At 55.1% G+C, this 17686-nt stretch overlaps 2 protein-coding genes across 3 annotated transcripts in view; both read right to left on the bottom strand.

The window, feature by feature from the left end:
• The window catches only part of EEF2KMT (eukaryotic elongation factor 2 lysine methyltransferase), a gene marked incomplete at its 5' end in the record, with an annotated part of 44832 nt that overhangs the window by 24764 nt on the left and 2382 nt on the right, over nucleotides 1-17686 (bottom strand). The gene's annotated exons all lie outside the window — the stretch shown is intronic.
• On the bottom strand, nucleotides 325-17155 carry LOC311180585 (ectonucleotide pyrophosphatase/phosphodiesterase family member 7-like; the record flags this gene model as incomplete). Its single annotated transcript, XM_084248504.1, has 9 exons — nucleotides 325-360; nucleotides 450-512; nucleotides 1586-1735; nucleotides 1999-2245; nucleotides 4275-4395; nucleotides 5510-5774; nucleotides 7220-7846; nucleotides 13832-13977; nucleotides 16903-17155. The coding sequence occupies 9 exons, from the start codon at nucleotides 17153-17155 to the stop codon at nucleotides 325-327; spliced, it is 1908 nt and encodes a 635-aa protein (XP_084104630.1).

Raw genomic sequence — 17686 nt, 5'->3', positions numbered from 1 at the left:
ATCCACGTGGTCAGGCTGTGGTGGGGTGGTTGCAGGCCTGGCACTAGGGGGTCCAGCCTATACCTGCACCCAGATGTGCTCCTGAATCCCAACTTTGCAAAGAAAGAATTTGCTCTACCTCATCCAGAACTAAAGAGACAGGCCTGAGCAAGACTCAGCTCTGTATTTTTTCCTTAAAAAATATGAAGGACATCACTGCACAGCTCTTAAATTTGAGATGGTCTCCCACAGTTGCCACCTCACTGAGGATGATTTAAACCACACCACTCTTGTGTCTGTTCCACGTTCCTCTGAGAAAGCTCATGGGCCAGAGCTGCGAGGTGCTCACACCAAACGCAGGGTCGACCCGATGGTTTCTTTCTACGGGACATGCATAGCTCCTGACATCTGCTGTGCCTTCCTGGTGAGTCAGGAGGGGTGATGTGGCCCAGTGAGTCTGGGGTCCTTACCTTCTGCAAAATATCCAGCAGAAGTTCAGAACCTGAGAAGCCCCTTAATTTAGCATGCAGACTCTGTTCAGAGAGAGAGGAGAGGGGAGAGCAGAATGTCAAGGGCATTTTCACAGGAACATTAAACATGCAACAGGACGTGTTGGCAAAGTGAAAGTGATGTCTCCCCGCGACCCGGGTCTAACTGTTAGTGGCAGACACAGGCGGCAGGACCCCTGTCCTTCAGAAGTGCCAGGTGACACCCGGAGGAGTCCCAGAAAGAATGTCAAGACAAGCTGTGGGTTCGAGTGAGCTCTGGCTACGCAGCCCCCGTCGGCCACAGACAAGCCATGTGGCTGAAGTGGTCATCAGGAATTACAGGGGCGCCAGCACGTGGTGTCTTAGCTAAAACGGACACACAGGAAGTGCCTTGTCTGCAGCTGTTTTTTGTTGTGTCTGTTCTGCCTCTACAGCCACGGCCTCTCCTGTGCTGTCCCGTGCGTGCATTGGCCTGTCTAGTCTCTGGCGCGCCCATGTGGGCAGGGCCTCCTCGGGACATGAGATGTGGCCCTCTGGTCCTGCCTCATGGAGGCCGTCAGCAAACATTCGGGGTGAGGCTATAAGGACTAGTAACGCTCGCTGTCTCACTAAGAGCCTCAGCTGCTGCGAGCTCCCTCATCCTGGCAACAGCCCAAAGCTTTACCACTAAGAAAACTAAGGCTCAGAGAGGTACAGTGGCTGCCTCCAGGTACCACAGCCGCGGCTGCCCGGCCTTCCTGCAGACGGCACCTCTCTTCTGGTCACCCCTTTGTGGTGAAGCCCAGATGACACCAGCCGCGCCCCTCTCTGGGTGCTGGTCCCGCCTAAGCTGGTCCCGGGCCTGAGCGCTACGCGGCTGCTCATTCCTTGTGGACAGTGCGGTGGACACTGGGACCTGTGGAGGCTGTTAGAAAGGTTTACATTTTGGGTTAAAAAATGTGAAAGTTCCGTTGCGACCAGATAGGAGAGCTGGAAACGCCGAGTGTGCTTTGGGGAGGAAAGAGCGGGAGCGAGGAAGCAGCACCCCGGGAGACGGCAGCGGCCCGGGGAGCTCGGGCGCCTGACCCGCACGGAGCAGGGGGACCCCGGCCTCGCTCTCCTCGGGCTGCCGTGCCCACCCACCGCGCGCGGTCCCGGGCCCCTGAGGCTCCGTCCTGAGCGACGCTGGCCCGGCGCGGGCGGTCCCCGCGCTGCTCCCGCAGGGTCTCCGCGGCCCGGGCGGGGCTTTCCGTGCGGGCAGCGCGGCCCCTCGGTGCCCGGAGAAGCGGCTTGTAAAGAGCCACGAAAACGCGCGTGGGCCGCCCGGGCCCTGACCCCGCGTGGAAAGCGAGCGGGCGGGACACCCCGGTCCCCGCAGGCCCGGCCCGGAGGGCGGCGCGGAGGAGGCGGTCGGCGCGCGCGGGGCCCGGACCCGCGCAGGAGCCGCGGCCGGAGGAGGGAGGGGCGGCCCCGCCCGCGCCCGCCCGCCCGCGCCCACCTGCCCGCCGCTTCCACCTGCCCGCCGCTTCCACCTGCCCACCTGCCCGCCCACCTGCCCGCGCGCGCCCACCTGCCAGGGGAAGGAGCTCAGCGCGCGCGCGGCCAGGAAGCGGTGCTCGAAACTCTGCAGCAGGCGCGCGGCCTCCACGCGCTCCTCCGGCGCCATGGCGGGGGCGGGCGCGGCGTTGCCCGGGAGACGGGAGGCGTTGGCGCTCCCAGAGGGGCGGCCCGGGGCGCGCGCAGCCCGGGACTGCGGGCTTGGGCGGGGGAGGAGCACTCGGGCCTGGAAGGGGGCGGGGCTTGGGGCGGAAAGGCGGTGTGAGGGGCGGGGCTCCGCGCACGGGGCGGTGCTTGGGCTCGGCAGGCGGGGCTCTGAGGATGGGGAGGGGCGGGGCTTGAGCTGGGCAGGCGGGGCTCCGCACATGGGGCGGTGCTCTGGCCGTGGGGGCGGAGCTTGACCGTGTTTGAGCCGCGGGAGGCGGGGCCCGAGGCGCGATGGGCGGGGCGGGGCTCGGGGGCGGGGCCAGAGCGCGGCGGCGACTTCGCGCCCGGCGCAGCGACGAGGCCCGGGAGCGCCCGCTGGCGCGGCCCAGGTAGCCCTTCCCGTCCCGGCGCGGGCGCCCCTGGCGGGCTGGGGCGGGGCCGTGCGCCCTCCTGCCCGCGGCCCCGCCGTGGACCCGCCGGGAGCGCCGGCCTCGGCCCCGCGCGGGTCGGGGCTTCTCCTCAGCGGCGTCCGCGCGGGCCCCGCGCCCTCGCTGGCCGCAAGGGCGTCGAGGCCGGGGCGCCCGCACCCCAGCCCGGGGCCGCCGTGGGGTCCGCGCTCGCCGGGGCCTGCTGGGGGCCCAGAGCCCGTCAGGCGGGGCGGCCGCCCGGAAGGGCCGAGCTGGGGCCCGCGGGCGGGGCCGGGCCCAGGCCGGCAGCGGCGCCCCCAGAGCCCGCGGACCGCGCCGGGACCCCACAGCCGGCCGCGGGCGAGCTCGGGGCGCCGGGCCAAGTGGGACGGACCAGCGGGTTCCCGCGGACCGGGGCCGGGTGACCGCCCGCGGCAGCCCCGGGCGTGGGGCCGGGCGGGATCCCAGAGCTCCTCGCCGGGGCCACAGTAGCCGGGGCGGGCGTGACCCCCAGTAGGCGCGGCCCCCCCCACCGGGGCCTCTCCCGCGCGGTTCTGCCGCCGCACCACGTGGGCTCGGGCCCGACACACACATCGTCCCCTTTATTCCCCGACTCGGGAGGCGGCCGGGGCGCTGCTGGGCGTTTACAAGCAAGGACGGTGTCGGCCCCGGGCGTCCCCAGCCGGAGGGGGAGGGGGGGAGGGGGGGGACGCCCGCGCAGGAGGCGCACGGGGATCCCGAAGGCGCCGAGTCTCCGTGGCAGCTTCAGAAGGCGGTCGCGCCCCGCGGCTCCGCTGGGCTGCACTGGTCGCTTGTCCGGCCGCTGTGGACGGGGAGACCAAGGGACAGGTCAGCTGCACTCATCACAGCGGCTTACGTGAGGGAGGGGTCTGGGCTGGGGAACATGAGCAGAACTGGGGAGAATGGCGAGCCCGAGAGGACTTGAAAGCCCCACGCCCCCATCCTCACTCCCGGCTGGAGCCGAGCCACGCCTTTCCTGAGGAACTAGCAAAAGTCTCCGTGAATTCTGTCACCTGCTCCAGCAAACTTGCAAACGCAAGGAAGGGTCGTGGGAACAACCGGTGACAGCTGGACAGTGATGGTGTCTAGGGCGGAGGGCGGGGGCCCAGTCCTGTTGGCCTCAGCCTGAGGAGTGGGCTGCCGTCTCCAGGCAGTGTCAGAATTGAGTTGAACTGTCGCATCCCCTCCCAGTGGTGTCTGGAGAATTGTTTGTTGTAGGTGTGGGGAACCCTCTCCTCATGTTTAAAACCAGCAACCACCAGAATCTAGAAGGGCAAGGCAGGACCCTCCCTTCCAGGATTCTGGGCGCCTGGGCCTGCCCCCCGCCCGAGTGCGCACTTGCAGCCCCAGATCTTGGAGACAGCACGTTTCTGCTGTTTTCTGCCCTCCAGGGTGGTCTTTTGTTAGGCCTATCCTAGAAAACGAATACAACTGGTGTGTGATTTTTGGGGCCCAGTGCAAAATGGAAATGTGGGGCCCTTTTTCCAAAAGCCAAGTTTCAGGGCAGTGGCAGTAGGTCATTAAAGCCGGCGGGGGCTCTTCTGACCCGGGTCCCGGTGAGCACCCAGGCAGCCGGCCCAGGACACCCGCCCAGGCTTCGAGGCTTCCAGGGGGCCACAGAGGGCAGCAGGAGGTGGAGAAATGGATCGTGAGAGTGTACACGGAGGACCCCAGGAAACCCAGGAAAAGCACTCACGTCTTTTTCTGCTGGATGGCAGTGTACGTGACCGCAGAGAGAAACACAATCAGGAGCACGGCTGTGACCGTTCCGAGGCCGATCACTGCGTTATGCAGCGTCTTCGAAGTGGTTCCTCCTCCTGTTAAAACACCAGGCGGTTTTGAATAGTCTGATCAGGAAGAGGCTGTTCTGCTGCTCCAGGTGTCTGGGTCGTTCCCCCATGCAGGTGCTAGGGAATCTTTGTTGTGGAAATGAGATGCACACTGATCCTGGGACAGTGTGTGCCATGGAAGGACCCTGCAGGACACGTTGTTGAAAGCCGGTTTTCTAAACAACCTAGTTGCCAAATGACCCACCTGTCTAATGATCACTTTGCCAAATGACCAATTTGCTCAAAGAATTAATTTACTGAAAATTGGTTTGTGCAGCATCCTGCTGATCAATACCTGGCACCTTGGCTCCACTGGGCTAAGGGCTGGGTTGGGCCCAGCTAAACTCTGAAACTTAAACCAACTTAAAGAGTTGGTTGAGCTGGTTATTCGTTTACTTGGCTCTTGTCCAAAGGGCCTGCCTGCTGCCTGCTGCCTACTCGGTCACAGGAGATGGTGGGCAGAGGCTTGGGGAAGGCTGCCAGAGGCGTCCTGTGCATTGCCTGTCCATTGAGCCCTGTTGCTCTCAGCACGCGAGAAATCAGAAATCATCGGGCAGTGACCAAGGCTCTCAGGTGGAAGACAAGCTGGTCGGGGTTTATAAGCCACCCAAATCCCAGAGATGGTCCCATTCTTGTTTTAAATTGCCTGGGTTTAGGGTTTTGAAGAATTAGAAATCTCCTTTACAGAAACCCCGCTCCCCCTTTCAGCATTGAGGGGACTGAAGGCTTGTGTGAACAGCCTCCTCGGGGCTCCAGCCAGCACGGAGCTGCGGAAGGCTGCCTGACTGTGGGTCTGCAAGGGGCTTCTGGGGGCAGGCCACATGCCATTTCTGAGCTGCGCAAGGATTATCACCCACCTTGGAGAGTCTGCCATTTGCCCCAAAGGCACTGTTGAAAAGTCCCCATCCCTTGAGGGGTTCCTGCCTCAGTTTAGAGCTGTTACTGTCTTGCGTTAGGATGTGGCATGGGAGGGGTTTGAGGCGTTGGAAAACAGGCCTGCTCTGCCAGACCTGCACTCCTCCGGAGACCCCCTCTGACTCTTCTCTATCTCAGCACAGAACAGGCCACCTGGTGATTTTTTGCCGGTTGCTTTGTGCCTCACCTGGATTCTGGTCCGTGGGCATTCCCTGCGTGACACCTGGATTCTGGTCCACGAGCATTCCCTGTGTGACGGCCAGGGAGCCATTATGGGGCTCAGGGGTCACCCCCAGGAGATGACACATGAGTGGGTAGATGTGGATGCTGTCAAAGGGCTCAGCCAGGTAACCCTTCTTGAAATCTGGCCCGAAAGCTCTGAATATGGTCTTCATGTCCATGAAGTTGTTGTCAAAGCCGTGGTCGCCTTTGTTGACATAAAGGATGAGTCGCTGAAAAATAACAATAGCGAAAGGACCACTTTAGATTCCAAATGGTGGAAAGAAAACTGTCCCCGTGTGTGTTGCTGGTCAGAGCCACGAAATCTTTGTAACCGTGAGGACGCGGTCTCCGCAGCAGCGGTGCGAGGAGCAAGGACCCGGAGCTCTTTAGGGAAGAGAATAGGAAACACACCCCAACAGCGTGGAGACGACGCCCTGACAGTGACCGTTCTCCAGCGCAGCTTGCTCTGTGCCGTGAACTGTTCAGAAGGCTTTTAAATTACATGTTAACTCCCCCTACCCCTTTTATCCTTTCACTGCAGCCCACAGGGCGCTGTCATTGTCACCCGCATTTTACAGATGAGGAACCGGAGGTGCAGAGACTCGGGAACCTGCCCTGAGTCACGCAGTGGCCAATGCTGCCGCAGGTTCCTGGTCCCACATGCTCCCGTTCAGAGAAGAGAGAATTTCTGAGGGCAGAGAAGTGGGTGTACATCATGGGGGAGGGCGGGGGAGGAGGGGGAGGTAAGGACAGTGGGGTCACACCTCAGCTTTCTACTTCTAATTCCAAACCACTTCTCTCTGATGTGGGTTTCTTCCTCCTTAAAAATGGGGCAAATACTCCCTGGTGGCGTAGGGGTTAAGACACAACCTATGAAACAATCTGCAGCCACTGCAGCACAAGTTAGATTCCTGGCCAGGCAGGGAGAAACCCATATGGCGGGACAGACATCTCCTGTCTCGCCAGCTGCTCCCTCAGCAGTGTACTTTGGTCCGTGCCAGATCTGTTCCCTGCTCTGTCTCTGGTAAATCTCTCACCCCTTGGGCCTCCCCTGGTGGCACAATGGTTGAGCGCTGGGCTGCGAAGTTGCCTGCAGCCTAGCAGTGCTGGTTTGATCCAGCCACCGGCAAGGGTCCCACATGGTGCACTGACCTCTCCTGCTGCGCCCGCTGCTCCCCTCAGCAGTGTATTTCATCAGTCTGCCTGTTCTGTTCCCCACTCTGGCTCTGGTGAATTCTCTCACCCTCCTGCGCTTCTGACTGTACCCAGTGCTTGTATAAATAAATCTTTAAAATAAATAAATAAATCATTTCACCCCTTGTTTCTCTGGCCTGTACCCCAATTCCTGCATAAAATAAATAAATCTTTAAAAAAAAAGGGGCCAAATAAGAAGCTCCATCTTACAGGTGCTTGGGAAAACAAAATGGAGGCACTCATGTTAGATTGCAAGCGACGCTGGCTCTCAGTCTTGGTCAGGGGGGTTTGTCACTATTTTTGCACAACGGTGACCAGGACAGGGCTGGGGGGTGGTCGTGGGGTGGGGTGGGGACATGTTGAAACCAGCGATCAAGGCACATCAAGCGATCACTTCTGTTTTGATTTTTTCCAGACTGTCCCTCCCTGATGGCTGTCTCCGGGGTCTCAGACGGCTCCACCCAGCTTAGAATCGACTCACCCCGTTGATGTTGTAGCCGGGATCTGTGTACATCAAGATGGGCAGGTTCCGCTGGTGTTTGGCATAATGGAAGCGCTCCGGAAACTCCTCCTTCTTGTAGACGTGGAGGTGAGGGTGCGCGTTCTTCAGCGCCTGGTAAAGCTTTTCCTCTTGCCCCGGTTTGGCCAGGATCATCCCTAAGCCGCCATAGTCCACAAGGTCAAACTTGACCAGATCTCTGTACTTGACGTAGTTGGTCAAGAGGATCTCGGTGACTTCGGGCTGCTTTTTGATCGTGGTCATGCCGTGGTCCGACGTGATGATGACGTTGAGGCGCTCGGTCAGGCCGTGCCTCTTGATGGCCTCCAGCAGGTACCCGATGGTTCTGTCGATCTGCCTGATGATTACCCTCCTATTCTCTGTCTCAGGCCCAGAGCGGTGCCCCACCTTGTCTGGCTCCCCGTAGTACAGCGTGACGAAGTCAAAGTCTTCCTTCTCGAACCAGCCCATGACGATGTCAATGTTCTCTCTCCATTCCGTCTCGTTGCTGTCGGGGTGAGTGTAGGACTCCACTAGTGCCCGCTGGATGGCCTCTCCGTCATATTTCGCTCCACTTCCTGGGTAGTGGAAGGACGCTGTCTTCCTCCCCTGCGAGCACAAGAGAAAGTTCGATCAGGGTTCTTCATCAGGCATGTCTCTCTGCCAGTCAGCCAAGTCTGACGTGTCACCAGCCTTGCCCCAGTCCAGAGGCCCTAGGGAGCAGTGGCTGGGGCCGCCAGTGTTGCCCTTTATTCCTGGTGTCACTGAGTCCCACTGCTAAAACCTGTCAGCTGCAAGACATGCCATTGTGTACTGTGATACCTGGAAGAGAAATGCTGGCCATTAAACCGCAGCACCCGAGTTGTAAGATGCACCTGAACTCTAGAGGGGCAATGGGGCGGGGGAAGTTCCTCAGCCTGGAGGTAGACGGTACTTCCTGGATCAGCTATGGGGCGAAGGCAAGGGACTTCTTTAATCTCAGCGCTCCCACCTGTAAGTTGCCAGAACGTGTCGGAAGCTTTGTGAGGATTAAGGCAGATAACTAAGTGCCGGGTGTTGTGGTTTGGCACATAGTAGGTTCTTTTGTCTATGTCCGGATAGAACAAGTCTCCACAAAACAGAGGTCTGGTATTCATTAGTATGAACACAGGATGCTGTGTTCACAGGATGCTGCCTGCCCCAGCATCTCCACCTTGACTGTGTTCAGAGGACCTGACCTCCCTTGGAGATTCTCCCCTGCCTAGGCAGGGTGTGTTAGCTTCAGGGGGGTGCGGCTCTATCTGGCCAATCAGAGGACACTGCATCCCCAGTCCACAGCAGAGGGGTTAGCCTGGGGCTCATGTCTCAGCTGATGCCATGGAGATGCCATCTCCGGCCCTCTTCTGGGGCTTGTGGGCATGGGAGAAGCTGTATTGCTAGTGCCCATGTAAGGCTTGTGAAATATAAGGGTGCTTGCCAGAATGGAAGACTGCCAGCTTGCTCCCTGCACAGGGTCTTCTCAGCCACAAGCCACCCAGAGGCCAGACAACCCGGTGGTAAAAGTGCACTCTGTGCCAGGTGAGGCATGTTGCTCAAACCCTCCACCTCAGCTTGCTCAGCTGCAAGACGGGGGTGATAGCATACCCCGGGTGCTTGTGAGGGCTGAAAGCTTACCGCCAGTGGGACTGACTGAGTTTTCAGACCAGAGTTGTGGCAGTTGTAACCACAGAAGAGACTGCATGAGTGAAAATGCTCTGGAGTGATTTAAGTCCCAGGAGAACGGTTGTGTTTGAAAAGCCGTCATAAAATTACTAGGAAAAGAAAAGAGTCCTAGGTCTGCTCATCACTCGGTAAAGCTGAGGTGGGCATATCTCCCCAAAGCTGCTGGTGCTATAAGTCATTCCTCATCCCAGACCTGTCACAGACTAGGCACACATCAGGGTTTCGGTTACTGAGTGACTTGTCTGGTATTTGGGGAACAAGTCCTTTTCTTTGTGTCAGCCAAACTATTGACTTGAGAACTGTTCAGTGAACTTACAGTGCAACCCAGACTGGGATGTTCTGGAAAACACTTTAAAGTTCCCTAGCTTTTGTTGAAATGAGAGATGGTGATGGTGTAAACTCAGCCATTTGGTGTGATCATGACCAGCCACGAAGCGCTGTGTTATGACTGCCTGGTGTGCTGGCCATTCAGTGAACAAATGACAAGTGAAGTTGAGAACATATGTGTAAACTGATGCCAAAATGTTCCATGTGTGAGAGAGAAGCATGAAAGCAATCTGGAAGTTGTAGGGGATGCTATTGGGGTCCCACCAGACCCTCAGACCCAGCTTTGGGGGTGGCTGCTGGTGACTGTCAACTTGCCCCTTGTTCTGAAAAATCACCCCAGCTAGGTGGTCTGTCAGCCTCACCTGAAAGGTGTCCCGTGTTCTACCTGCAACCCTAGCAGCCCCTGGCCAGTGACTGGCTGGCAGGAGGACACAAGACCAACTAACTGGCCAAGTTGGGATTACCTGGAGAAGCAGCTTAGGCTTCAGAGCTCCCTGTGGGGTAGGCTGGGCTCTCCCCCGGTGCATTGCATGTGCTGAATCCCCGCCTCAGGTTATGCTTTTAGGAAAGGACCTCAGATGGAAGTCTCAGCAGTGACTACTTTGTAAGGCTCGAGAGCTCTGCTGTCCATAGCTCTATGGCAAGCATTGGGCTTTCTGCCTCCAGCAGCCATTTCTACATTGTGATCCAGTTTCAGTTTCTCTAGTTTGCATTTTCCCCCGGCTGAAATGATCCTCATTTGCTTACTTGCTGGTGGTCTGTTTCCTTCCTCTGGAATCAGGGAGTCAGGGACCGTGTCGATAATGTTGACCACCCTTTTCCTGGCTTTTTGGCCTGGCACAGAGTGGGTGCTCACCGTGGCTCAGATATGTGTGGAGCAAATACATGAATCTCAGCTCCTTTGTGGGTAAGACACCCATCCTGTTCTCCTGGTTGACTTCCAGAAATAGTCCCAGAGACTCCTCCTTTCGTTCTAGCATCTTACCTGTCACCTCTGCAGGTAACACACTTTCCTTTCTGACAGTAGAGTCTCTATGGTTGCTTTAACTTGCAAATCCCCTAATATTTACTTTTTGTATTTCAGATTGGCATTCCATATAATTCTCCATTTTAAGAGAGGGCACTTTGTTTACCTTACATATGAATTGACTTTGCCCTGAATTATGGAACCGAGTGAAAGGGTGAAACTTTGAACATTTTGTAGAGCACAGTTTGGCTCTTTTGTTATTTCGGATAAGCTTTCATTGACTTCATGGGGGAGGAGGCAGCCCTGCATATTCAGTTGAGTTCCTGACGTTTGCGTGTGAAATCTCAGGCCTTCCCACCTTGTTTTCCTGTGCTAGGTGCTTCACACACTTACCTGGAAAGGCGTTGCAAGCTGCTGTCCTAGGAGACTATGATTTCTCTCATTTGGCCCCATAGGAATTTTAGGAATTGTGCATCTCCATGAAATGAGCTCCGGAGAGAAATGTGCATGTGAGTGTGTACGCGCGTGTACACACAACCACAACCACACCCACCCACCCACCCATACTCGTTTATTTGGGACCCATGATAATCAAAAGTGCTATTTTCAAGAAATACTTCTAGAAACAATCTGAGCACTTAATTGGATGCAAAGGAGTGGGTATTTACCAGTCTACCCTTTAAGTAGCATAATCAGTGTTTCCAGTAGCAATTGGAAAATCACTACTTTCATTAGGTTATTTATTCTCCCTTGGTGGAGTGCTGCACCCATGTGGCCGTTACTCTTAAGTTGTTTCTTCTAAACTAGCACTTCTGATGGGCAGCGTCTTATCTACTGGGTCTGGGAGAATCCACCAGGATCTGTAGAACCAAACACTGGAGGACATGTTTCCATTTGCTCTTGCATTTTGTCTCTCATCAGCTGACAGAATAAATGTCCATAATTTCGTGAGGCCCGTGAAGGGTCCATCACAGTTGTGCTTGGATGGGAAGGACGAGTGGTTTAGGGAAAGAAGGTCAGTACCTGTCTAGGCATTGACTATGAGGGAAGAGACAGACTCCATGATGCAGCGGGTGAGTGCAAGATTCACTGTGAGGTCCCTGGTGGCAGAAGTGCCTCTGTCACGGTTAAGGTTTCAGAGTTGTGACCCCAGTTCAAATTCTAGCTCTGTCTATGGCTGCTTTGTGACTTTGAGAAGTTATGGCTCTGCTCTGTGCCCCACTCTACCCATCTGTTCATAATCATAAGGCTCATCTACCCATTGACATACTTTCAGATATGCAGAGTGTTTGGGACATGGGTTATGCCATGAAGGTTATTTTCTGGGGTGATGTAAAATACTGGTATGGTTTATGCCTCACAGTGTAGCTCCTGACCAGGGGAGGATCGAGACCCCAGTGAGAGTAAAAAAGAATAGATTGTGATTCCCCTAGAGCTATGTTGTCTATGGGGTAGCTCCTGGCCATGTGGGGTATTAGGATTGAAACTGAGATTTAAATTAAATTGGAAATTAAATACAATTAAAAATTCAGCTCCTCAGTCTCAGCAGCCACATTTCAAGCACTCAGCAACCAGGCGTGGCCAGTGGCCTCCAGATTGGACAGCGCAGCATAGAACATATCCATCCCACAGTATGTTCCATGGGTTCATTCTGGCTTTCAGCTGAAGGAGGGCTAAAATGATTACACGTCTGTGAAATAGAGTAACTGACAGTTTTGAGCATTTCGTTCTAAGCAGCAAATGGTCATTATCTGAGTTGGTCTCCCATGGGCTACATAAAGCGTGGACACAGGCAGTCTCACTGGGACAACTCACGCGAGAGAGGAAGTTGTCGCTGAGGTCACCCAGCTGCAGAGGGTGAGCTGTCGGGTATCCTGCCCCAGGAGTCTAGGCCCACTGCCTGCTGCCAGTGTGCTGGGTCACATCACCCTGCAATGCCACATGCATGGCGGGTGGAACACAGAGGGGAGTGCCCGGGGCAGCATGGAGCAATGATGGTGACTTGGGGAGAAGAAGGAGGCTATTCTGAGCGATGACTTTGAAAGTTCATAGAAAAAACACAAGGTGAATAGCAAGCACAATCCCGAGCAGGAGATGAGAAAGGAGGCATCGTGATACCTGACCTTACTATACTATAAAGCAAGTCATTAAGTCAACATGGCATCAGAATAAAAACAGACAAATGATTCGATGGAACAGAATCAAAAGCTCAGAAAGAAAGCCAGTGCTTATTTCATGATAAAAGAGTCACAACCGAACAATGCAAAGGAGAGTCCCTTTAACAAACTGTATGGGGAGAAATGGACGGCCACGTGTAAAAGAACGAAGCTGGATCACTCTCGAACTCCAGACAGAAAAATAAACTCCAGATGGATCTCCAGACAGAGATGCATAAGGCCAGTGGATGCATATAAGTAGGGAAAAAGGTTCAGCATCGCTCTTCACAAGGGAGATGAAGACATCTCATGATTTCATAGGAGGTGTCATCTCATCTCACACATGTGAGAATGACACACACGCTAAGACCCCACAGCACGCGGGAGAGGGTGCAGAGAAGAGGATCCTGCTCCATTGTTGGCGGGAATGTAACCTGGGGCCGCCGTTTTGGGAAGGGGTCTGGGTTGACCTTACCACCCTCACGGAAATACCGTGTGATCTGGCAGTCCCACTCCTGGGCATCGAGCCGAAGAAGCGGAGGCATCAACTTAGAATATCGCAGGGGCCGCAGTATTTCTGGCGGCGCTGTCTGCAGGAGCCAGGGCGTGGGAACGGCCGAAGTGCCCTGACAGGACTGGATAAAGAAGTGTCTGCCCGCCCAGTGGAATACTATTAGCCCACGAAGAAAGACGGAACGTGATCATTACAGCAAAATGGAAGGAGTTCGAAGGATTTCTGTGTTGTAAAGCAAGTCAGAATGACACAGGCAAATACTGGACGTTTTCATATACGTGACAGAACAAGGAACCCCAGCAGATGCGCCAACAGAGCAAAGTCATTATAAAAACTAGTGGATACGGAAGATGAAGTGATCGTGAAATGAAGTTGAGGCTCCTGAGTTTAAGAGGCATGGGGGAGGGAGAACGGGTCAGGGAGATAAGGGATGGTGGTGGGAATAAAAAGAGAGCAAGAAAGTTTTGGGGACGGGCAGTTTAACTCTGATTTGTGCCTTTTGGAAGCAATGATGTATGGCCCCTGAACCCTTCAAGCTAAAGTTCTCTTCAGAGCTTTCCACAGTCCGAAGATGCACTGAACAGTCAACCTCATTCCTCAGGCTTCTGTGCCTAAGTCGTAGTCGGGAATTTATTAGACCTTGTAGGGCTGCTGGGTCCAGGCCTCTGGGGGGCCCTGGAGGTGCCATCTCGTGGAGACCCGCTCATCCTTAACAGCTGAGACCCATCGGGTGAGTCTCCGTGCCCACTGCGTCATGCCTATCTCCATTCATCCTTAATCAGCTCCGCTAAGTAAGTCAGCACCATCATGCTCCGCAGTTCACACTGACACAGGCTGCACCACCTGCCCAGGGTCACTGAACTTTGACCCACAGGAGGATGAGAATGAGAGGCGGGGTGCTGGAAGCGGCCCCCAGGGCTGTGACGTACCTGTCTCTGTGCTGTGATCCAGAGGGGCAGCACCCCGTTGTCCCACCACTCAGTCTTGTTCTGTGTGGTCTTGTGGTCGTACTTCCAGCCCTTCTCTGCGTCAAACATCAAGTTGTGAATGACTCCATGGTCTTCAACCCAGCGACCTGGGGGTATAGCAGTGATGTGTGGATAAGTCCCCTGAGCAGATGCTCTCTTAACGACCACCTCCGCCACCATCCTGGCTGGCCTAGTTCCTCTGGGGCTCTAGCCTTTTTTTTGAGGCACAAACACTGGTAGTCTCAAAGGAAGGCTGATCCTGTGTCCACCTGCCAGATTGGCACCGGTCTCACCGATTTCTTTTCTGGATGCATCTCTAAGAGATTGCAAGTGCATATAAAGCCACGTCATATGAGTATACAAACAACAGTGCGTATTTTGCACACACGTGCCACACGTGCACAACACACGTGTATTTTCACACACCACCCCATGCACACACGTATCACACACATGTGCATACATGTCATCAACACATATACGTAGCACACCCAATGAACGTGCACATTCACATACACTGTGTGCACACACATGTTGTTTGCTCACATGCTGCATGCTTCACATAGGTTTGCCTGGGAAAAAACTTGTTGCCCCTCTGACAGGGTCTCCTGGGGATCAGGGGTTAGACCTGGGGCCATTCTGGAGCTCTCACTGGGTGTCACACCCTGTTACCTGTGCCTGTAAACAAAGACTGCTGCTAGCTCCCTGGTTATGTGAGCCCCATGGACGCCCTCCTTGTGGTGGGTAGAATTCCCAGCCTGCCGGTGTCCCCGAGCATCTGGACAGGTTCCATTTATGTTGGGCAGCCAAGTCAGCTAATTCTGAGGGAGGCTGACCCATGGACCTTTGTGCCTGGCCCGGGCCCCGCCCATCCTTGCTCCCTGCCTGAGACCTGCTGGCCTTCCACCCCCTGGACTCTGGGCAGAGGCTTGGCTGGGGAGGGGTGGGGTATCACCATGATATCCCATCACCGCCCTCCCCCTGTTCAGCAGCCCAGGGGTGTTCCTACAAACACTCATTCATTAGTCATCGGCCAACAGTCACTTTTATCATAGCTGTGTCAGGCCTGACCCTGGAATCTGATGAGATATTTGGGCATTGGCAACACCAAGTTTTATCCACTATTTTTTCTATTATGGATGCTTCTTTTTACATGGAGGCAGACAGAGGGTGGATTGGGCCCAGTTCATGAAGACAAATGCCAGTGGCTTTTCTGGGCCTGGGTGGCCTTTGTTTCAGTGATACAGCATATTCAGGCTTAGCACCATTACCTGGAATTGCTGAGATTGGGCAGAATGAAAGGGGCTTGAAATGATCCTACATTAAACCAGACATTGGGGGGCTGTGGGCACGCTAGAGGCATGGTAGAGGGCCCGGGGTCTGGAACCAGCCAGGGCTGAGTGTGGCAGCTGGGGACAGCTTTGCATGTCCTGTGAGCCTGGGCTGTCCCACCGTCAAGAGGGTAACTGCCCCACTTTACATGGCTGCTAGGAGAATTGAAGGGGGGTCAGTTGTGGTGCCTGCTGAGCATTTTCATTAGCCAGGTACCAGGTTCAACCCCGGAATGTGGTTCTCAGTGGTGGCCAATTGTCCCCTAGCGCCATCTGGGGACATATGATCACAGTGGTAGGAGGGGTGCTCTGTTTCCACAGCGGATGGAAGGCAGGGGTGCTGCTCAACACTGCAGAGTGCATGGGGTGCCCACCCCAGAGATAGACCTGGCCCCGAGGTCAGTGGTGCCTAGGGGGAGACACCCGCTTTCCAGTGGAATTGTTATGGGGAACAGGATGTCCTAAAGCTAATTCCATACAGGCTTCGTGGACTCCACTCCCTCCCCAGGTCAAAGCCAAAGACACTGGGAACTCCAAATCCCATCACCACCCAAGGGAAGGTGGCTGGGACCTGAGGGTGGGGTTAAGCAGCCAGGTTGGTATAAAGCCAGATACGTGGGGTTGGAGGGGTTCCCCCATTTTGGCTCTCCAACAGCTCGCAGCGTCCGGCCAGCTCTGAGAGTGCTTTTTGGGTTTCCAGGTCGGCGGATCGGGTAGGACGCATTAAAGACTTTATTTGCCTATTTTCTCCCTGAGTTGTACATTTTCCTTATTTCCTTTTCCCTTGGAAATAAACCTTTTATGAACCTTTTGTGTGTGCCTGTAGTGGAGTATTCATAAGTCCCTTGTAAGCGCGCGGGTGAGGACCCACAGCCAGGCAACCCGTTCAATATCGGGGCTGCCCTATAACAGCAGCAGAGCCCCAGCGCGACAGATGGCAGGTCCAGTTTGAAATAAGAGGGCTGCACGCTCATGCCTTTTCTACTTGGGTAAAGAGAGTTCTCTGATGCTGCATCATTGGTTACTGATCAGGAATGCATCTGCACAGTCCAAGATCTAGAAGGTCACACAATGCACAGTCCAGTCTCCTCCCCAGGCCCCATGGAGGCACCACTTTCACTGACTTGTTCTGGACACATCTCTAAGCGAAAGTAAGTGCATATAAAGGCATGTCAGGTGTACATGCACATGCATCATGCACATATAACACAGGTGTATTTATACACACCACCTCATGCACACAGATATATGTGTGTAAACATGTGCGCACATGCTATCAACACATACAGGGGCTCCTCTGGGTTACAAGGAGACCATGTCTGAATCCCCTTCGGGAAGCACTGGTGTCCCTCCAGCTCTCTAGTATTAAGCAGGGGAGTTACCTGATCCAACTGAGTTCTTTAAACTCCACTGTTTTATTATCTTTAATAAATTCTTCTAATGGTTTACTTAAAAAAACAAAGATTACCAGACATTGCGCGAGGGTGGGGGTTGGATGGAGGATCAGAGATCTTTTAGGAGGTTGTGGCCCAGGTGCTGTAGCCGGTGGGGTACTGGAAGCAGCCCTGGTCATCTCGGAGAGGCTGAGCTAGTGCTTCTTCCCGGGGTGATCCTGGGTTGTGTGAGCTGCTGAGGTCTGCCCGGAGCTCACCCCTGTCTCAGGGTGTGACAGTCAGCTGACAGCCCAGGGAGCGAGCTTACCTGTGATGGTGGTGAAGTGGGATGGGGAGGTCATCGTAACGAACGGTGGCGAAAGGTACTTGGCCTTCACACCCTCCTTAACCAGGAGGTCCATGTTGGGGGTGTCCACGTCCTGGTCATAGTCCCAGCGGAAGCCGTCGAAGGAAATCACCAGCAGCTTGTTGAAGTTCTTTCTCCCGGGGGCAGGGTGGCCAATGGCCCATCCCAGCAGCAGGGGCAGCAGCAGCAGCAGCAGGGACCTGAGCCCCGTCATGTCCCCAGGGTGGTGCACGCACACACTGCAGAGTTCACTGGCCCACTCCCCTGTCTCCTTTTTTTTTATCTGCAGCTGAACAAAGTCCAAATTGATAATTCTGATGTGCACATATTTTCTCCCATTCATTAAGGCCGTCTTCATTTTAATGGTCGTTTCTTTCACAGTGCAGAAGCTTTTGAGTGAGGGAGCCCCCCCTTGTTTATTTTTGCTTTTGCTTCCTTGCCTTGGAGTCCAGTCCCCAGAGACAGCCCTGAGGCCAATTCATGGGGTGTTTTGCCACGTTGTCTTCTTTGTAGCTTTGTCCAAGTTTCAGGTCCTACATCCAAGTCTTTAGTCCATTCAGAGTTAGTGTGTGAGTATGGTGTGAGATTCTTTTGCATGTGGCAGCCCAGTTTCCCCAACAACATTTGCTGAAGAGACTTTCCTTTCTCCATTGTATCCCGTTGGATTTGTGGTAGATTAACGGCTCATATGGGTGTATTTCTGGGCTCTCAATTCTATGCCAATATTCTTTTATTCCAATACCGC

Source organism: Talpa europaea (assembly GCF_964194135.1).
Source record: "Talpa europaea genome assembly, chromosome: 12".
Lineage (NCBI taxonomy): Eukaryota > Metazoa > Chordata > Mammalia > Eulipotyphla > Talpidae > Talpa > Talpa europaea.
This window is presented reverse-complemented; position numbering and strand designations above follow the sequence as displayed.